The sequence below is a fragment of the Acyrthosiphon pisum genome, chromosome A1 (genome assembly GCF_005508785.2).
Source record: "Acyrthosiphon pisum isolate AL4f chromosome A1, pea_aphid_22Mar2018_4r6ur, whole genome shotgun sequence".
Classification (NCBI taxonomy): Eukaryota; Metazoa; Arthropoda; class Insecta; order Hemiptera; family Aphididae; genus Acyrthosiphon; species Acyrthosiphon pisum.
The window spans coordinates 167,689,901-167,696,101 of NC_042494.1; the positions used below are offsets into that span (position 1 = coordinate 167,689,901).

Here is a 6,201-nt window from a genome sequence, read left to right on the forward strand (position 1 = left end):
GGAAGATCCCATATTGATAAAAAAAAAAAAAAAACATTGAAAAACAATCTAAGTAGGGAGGTGACGTGAGAATGTGAGATCGCCTCCCGAAGTCCTGACATTGAATCACGCAGTCAATAATGTCTCACTAATGTCGTTTTATTTCTAAATTCATAGAGATTTATTATTCATGGATTAACACACAGGCAATTAATTCACAGGCTAACAATTATCTTTATTAGTTTGCAGACTATTCAAGAGGAGTTACACTCGGTACTTTAAAACCCCCTCTAGTTAATTTATTATTATAATACAATATGTAGGTACGGTACATGTTAGCTCTTTGTGTTGATTTGATCTCCATGGTACAATAAATATTACTTATATTGCAGTTTGCTTACTTTTTCTTCATATGGAACAGCAAGGTCATTACAGGAGATAATCTTCACCAAATCTTCAGAAGATAAAGATAGAAAATCATCACTTTTAACCACTTCTCTGAAAATAATTGTCATTATATCATATATAGTGTAATACTGAGAAATATAGAGAATTAAGCTAAATATATCATACAAAAAATGATTTTTAATGAACGCTTCACAACTTGATAACAATTCCGTACAGTTCTGTAAGTCAGCAAACGCTCTGATACCAAGACAATTCGATGCAACCAGTTGTTTTTGTAAAAACTCAATACATGCGCCATTTACAAAATCTAACTGTAAGAGGTTTGCGGCTGGTAACAACTCCTTGAGAAATCAACATTCATCAATAATATGTTTAAATTAATTTTGTATTATAGTCTGTAACAAATCACATTTTTAATTAGGAATACCTGTACATTTTCTTTTGTGACGATAATTTCACCCGTATAAATATAATCTAATAATAGTTGTAAAACAGTTGAATCTAATTTTCTTATATTGACGGTGTTGTTGCCGGTTTTTCCGATTTTCCGCGATTCTATGAAATTTTAAAATTACATTCTATATTTTGGTTGCTACCCTAGTTATAAGTTATAACTAATTTTTTTTCTACTAATCTACTACCCGATAACCATTCGGGGGGGGGGGGGGGGGTAAATAGATACTTTCCGGCCTCGATATCTTAATAATATTTAATATGAAGGCACCTACCCTAATATATATTTATTCCTAATCACGGTTTAAATATAATCATGCTCATTTATGATGTAAATAAAATGTGGCCGACGTTAGCACGGACTTCGGCGCCACTGTTTAATACAGTGTATTACAATAGGGCGTCCCCAGAAATTTGTCAAGGGGAGGGCAAAATATTTTCCTGTTACATTTTTTGTCTCACTATCCTATTAGTTATAATTACTTATAAAGTATATTTGTGACATGTTTTCTTTCGTATAGACAAGGAATGTAAAAATATTTATGAATTATACGTAGATAGTTAGTTAAAACTTACAGCATAATTTTAATTAATTGTTATGTAATTTTAAATAATCAAATATACCTACATTTTTTTTAATAAATAAAATTTTACCATTGATTTTATAATGTTAGGTAATTTATAAAATTAAATATTTCTAGCTTATTCAGTCCTTGATACCAAAAACTTGAAGAGTTTAAGCTATTGTAGGTATGCCATCTATGAACATTTAATTTTATTATCAAAAAAGTAAAATCTTGGTAGACACTGCAGTATTGCACTTGGTCCTACCACTACATCTCATAATTTATAAAAACAACGTTCTTAGTTTTGACGTTCATAATTGAGTGTAATAAAAATCACTCTGTAAAGAAAAAGGTTTTTATTTTTAATTAAAAAAAAGTTTATTTTGCGATGTTTTATACTACAACGGTAGTGATTGAGGTTGAGATTACGATGCACTTTGCATTGTTTTCCAAATCTAGCTACGCGATACTCGTTTTATAATATACCTAAATTGTATTTTTTGACGATTTAAAATTTTAAGGTCATTCTTTGGAATTAAATATTTTTTGGCATTTCGAAATTTTTTCTAAATTAAAATTTAAAATTTTGCACATATTTTTCATGAATTTTATAATAAATATATGATTTTAAGTCTAAACATATACGTATAGAAAAAAAATAGTTGATTTTCAGATTAAATAAGTAGTCCAAATGATAAGTTCTGACTGTAAAACTTTTATACCTATACAATCATTTATAAGTTTAAAATGTATTTTATAATTTATACCGAATTTATTTTAAAATTCATATCTTTAATATTAAAAATAAAATCAATTCAGTGCACAATTTAGAATTGTTATGGCATTTTTAAGTTTTTTTATAACATTAAAATCATCAATAATAATTATGATAATCAACCCAGAAAAAGCCAAGGGGGGCAACTGCCCCTACTTGCCCCCCGCGGTCGCCCTTGTTAGTTTTTACACTATTAAAACAAAATAATGAATTCAGTCTATTCTACAGTGTATGTACGATGAGATTTTTTCTTGTAATACGCGTCTTTATTATTCTCATAAAAATAATTACTGAACATTGCACGGAAATATTGACTAGCTGCCATTAAAACATTTTTATGGCCAAACGTTGTACATCCATCATCTGTTTCAAATCTAATATCACATAATACTTCATTCCTAAAAACAAAAATCCGTAACTAATATTTATTTTTAATGAAGCTGAAATCACCGTTAACATACTTCCGTAGAGATTTTAATTCTTCTAGTATTCTGACCGAGTGAGAGTTATTTCTGAAATTGGTTGGTTCACATTCATTGGATGTCAGAACTTGCTTTGGATCACTTTCACAGGATGAGGTATCTAAGGCATCCATTTCTTTCACCGACATAACACCTTTGAAATTATTTTAAAAATTGTGATAAATTTTTATATTATCGTTCATTGACCTAATAATACATAAATTGTAGTATAGAACCTGTAAAGTTCAACAAAGTACCTACTGCTGTTAAAATGTTTCTAAGTTTATATGGATAACTTCAAGTATAAATAAGTGTTGAAATAAATATTATTCAATTAAAATTTATGTTCATTATTCCTAGATTGTAGATTGAATGTGCATAATGCACGTCGTGTACTTTCAGTTATTTAGTTTAAGTATATATTTGTTGCAGACTACAGTGGGTAGGTGATAATATCAAAAACAAATACAAGGAATGCTATTTTTTGTATTATTAATATTGATCTTTACAATATCACTTAAGTTTTATCCATTTTTTCCTGGTACCTACCTAGTTATATATAGTACTCATCTGCGGTGTCACAGCAAAAATATATTTAAATATTAATAAAAAAAGAAATTACGATGTTGTATAGGGTAATCGATAATTGTGAAGGACCATTCGATAGATTTAACTTATAGTAATTGTATCTACCGAAAAGATTGAAGGCGTCAAGGGTGGGCAACCAAAACTGCGTGCACGATTAACGTTTCCAACGCGACAGTATGACAACGCCTAGTTCCAAGATATAGGCAATCCAACACACAGCCCAACGATGTGACGGGGGGCAACAATTACGCGACAATGGACACGAAGGAACTGAAAGCACCGACACGCGAGGGAGTGAAAGATACACGTTATACAATGGGAAATAGTATTATGCAGTTTAAGTATATGGTGGGGGGTCTCTCTGTGATCGAATCGGTGTGGTGCAATGACCACAGAGATCACAACAATTGGATATATAGTCTTACAACTTATGCTACGGAAGTATGTCGGGTTGCCACGATATCCGTTGAACGATCCAGAATTGTCACGCATCAATGACTGAGGTGGAGTTACATGCGGTTGGTCGATCCACAGCGTATTGCACCTGGACGACCTGGGAGGCCACTCACACAACGCACAATGGTTGCTGGCGGACTTACGCTAATGACGAATGATGCCAATAATGATGCAGACGATATTGCAATTATCACCGTAATCTCAATCCTTATTGACTATAGTCAGTTCGGACTATCTAACAGAGAGGTAGGTATTATAAACGGAACCAAATAAATAAGTACTCACCGAATTGTGAACGATATATGATTTATTGGTAGTCGTTGTATAAATGATCTGCAGACTCAGTATCCGTGAAACCAGAGAAAATTACAATGATTATCGTGTCATCTTACTGATGACGACAATGATAATAAATATAACGTGTATATAAAAATGAATACGAACGAAATAATGGAAGCTGCTTTACTAGCGAGCGTCTCCAGTTCACACAATAGTAATACAGAATTATAATACGAACACTGTTTGGTTATGTTGACACACAACGTAAAAAAGATACAAAATAAAATATATAAACTATGGCGGTGTTGACATAGATTAAGTAAAGACATTAGAAATACGTTTGTATAGAGTGGATCATATATAATGCGTAAGAAGGGACGGTGAAGAGCGGGGAAAAAGAGTTGTCCATTGTGCATGCTGTACATTGTCACCATTACAGACGGAGTGGCGGAAATGCTGACGATAGCAGCATGAACAAATGTAATATTGATTCTATATAGCTAAATTAGATTTAAATGATTTTTAGATTAAAATTGTTTCAATTTATAAAATAATAGAATAAGTATTGTCTTACTCCTTTATAGTAGGTAGGTAGTTGAATTCAATTCAGCGCGGTAACGTGTAATAGACAATACTGCAGGGCCATAAGTATGGTACTTAACCAATATATTAAAATACATAAGAATTTAAATTTAAATTATAAAATTCCTGCCTATCTGGCTATCTGATGTCGAATATTGATGCGTAGTGATGACGAGACGGACATTTTTTTCTTTGAACCGCCTTGATAATTGCAATATGTTATCTTGTTTACGTTGTTTATCTAAACTAATTTTTTCGAGTATCACTTTAGTTTTTAAGTAGGTTTCATCAGTCATGATACGTACTAATGTACCTACCATTAATGACAAAATAATTTAACTAGGTATTCGAAATTTAATAATAAAATATAAATGTAATTATAAAGTATAAAAATAATATTATTTTAGTTACATTTAACATTATTTTATATTTAATATTTACTCAAAACATGAAATATTAGACGTCTCAAAAAATACCTACATTAACTAAAAAAGATTTATTTTGTTCCATTCTACACGGCCGACCCCATACGTCATAACACAGTATGAACAATTTAGCTCAGAAAATATAACATAAACTATTTAAGTCTAAAGTACTAACCACGATTTATGATACATTTACCTAACTTAGGTAATTTATTTAATAATTATATCTTTAATCGTGGACAATACGTAATCGTTAATCTGAGGCTCATAGGGCTTTAAATTTATCTAAAAATCTATCTAAACCATTTGAAAATCTAACTATATCCAATCTGGATACATTTCGAAAGAAAATTTATGATTTAAATTGAAAATTTTTTTTCAAATCTTTTTATTTTACTTACTATATTCAGTATTCGCCTTTCGGCTATATTGTCATTTAATTGAATTATTTCTTAAATTGAATTAAGAATTTCGTGATGATATTATAGTATGATCGTTCATCAGGACATTCTATTGTATTATATTTAGCTGATAAACAAATTAGATGTTGATATTTATAGCCATATTATTGACTATTTTGATTTGTTTTTTTTATTTCTAGTATTTTTCCTTATACAGTGTGTTTCTAAAATGGCCGATAAGGTAACTATGGTATATACGTAATCAATGTGATGGCCCAATAAAGATTTTTTTGAAATTTTTTTTCCATCTTTAAAATCTGGGTTAATACAAATTATTTTTAGAACATAATCTTAGATTTAAAAAGAAATAGTCAAGTTGTATGTTTTGCAAAATTCTCATACGAATCGAGGTGTAACGTCATTTTCACGCTTGACGTGCTCGAATTGCCGACTAAAAGAAAAATGGTGTGCCACATCGATTTGTATGAGAACACTACAAGATAAACAGTGGTGATAGTTATTTGTAAAATTGTAAATTGTTTGTACAACTTAAAATACTCATTACTCGATTCAAAATCAAAATATTATAAAAACCCATGACATTGTCTAGATAATAAATCACCTTTAAATTTTATAAGAGGTCAATTCACTCTAATTTTTAAACTAACGGACGTATTCTGCTGAACGTACAATGTGCTATGTTACGCACTTGTAAGACACAGACAACATAATGCGGGTGAAGCGTCCTCTTAATTTTGAATTCAATGATCATTGTATACGAAATACGATTCTGAGCAGTGACGGTTTTGTCAGTGTGGATATTGAATA

The 6,201-nt window shown here is 30.4% G+C and overlaps 1 protein-coding gene across 5 annotated transcripts in view; it reads right to left on the reverse strand.

Moving 5' to 3' along the window:
• LOC100165011 (kelch-like protein 2) overlaps window positions 1-4,721 on the reverse strand; it is an 11,865-nt gene extending 7,144 nt beyond the window's left edge. Inside the window, exons 1-7 of one of the 5 annotated variants that reach the window (XM_029486645.1) lie at window positions 4,540-4,721; window positions 3,659-4,465; window positions 2,643-2,796; window positions 2,473-2,579; window positions 815-942; window positions 553-728; window positions 381-477 (exon numbers count right to left, since the gene is read on the reverse strand). In XM_029486645.1, coding sequence (XP_029342505.1) covers window positions 381-477; window positions 553-728; window positions 815-942; window positions 2,473-2,579; window positions 2,643-2,796; window positions 3,659-3,722 — 726 coding nt within the window. In that variant the 5' untranslated portion in view covers window positions 3,723-4,465; window positions 4,540-4,721. The other 4 variants (XM_001952151.5, XM_003241041.4, XM_008191885.3 and 1 more) reach the window with 4 other exon arrangements.
• Between the last annotated feature and the right edge of the window lie 1,480 nt (window positions 4,722-6,201).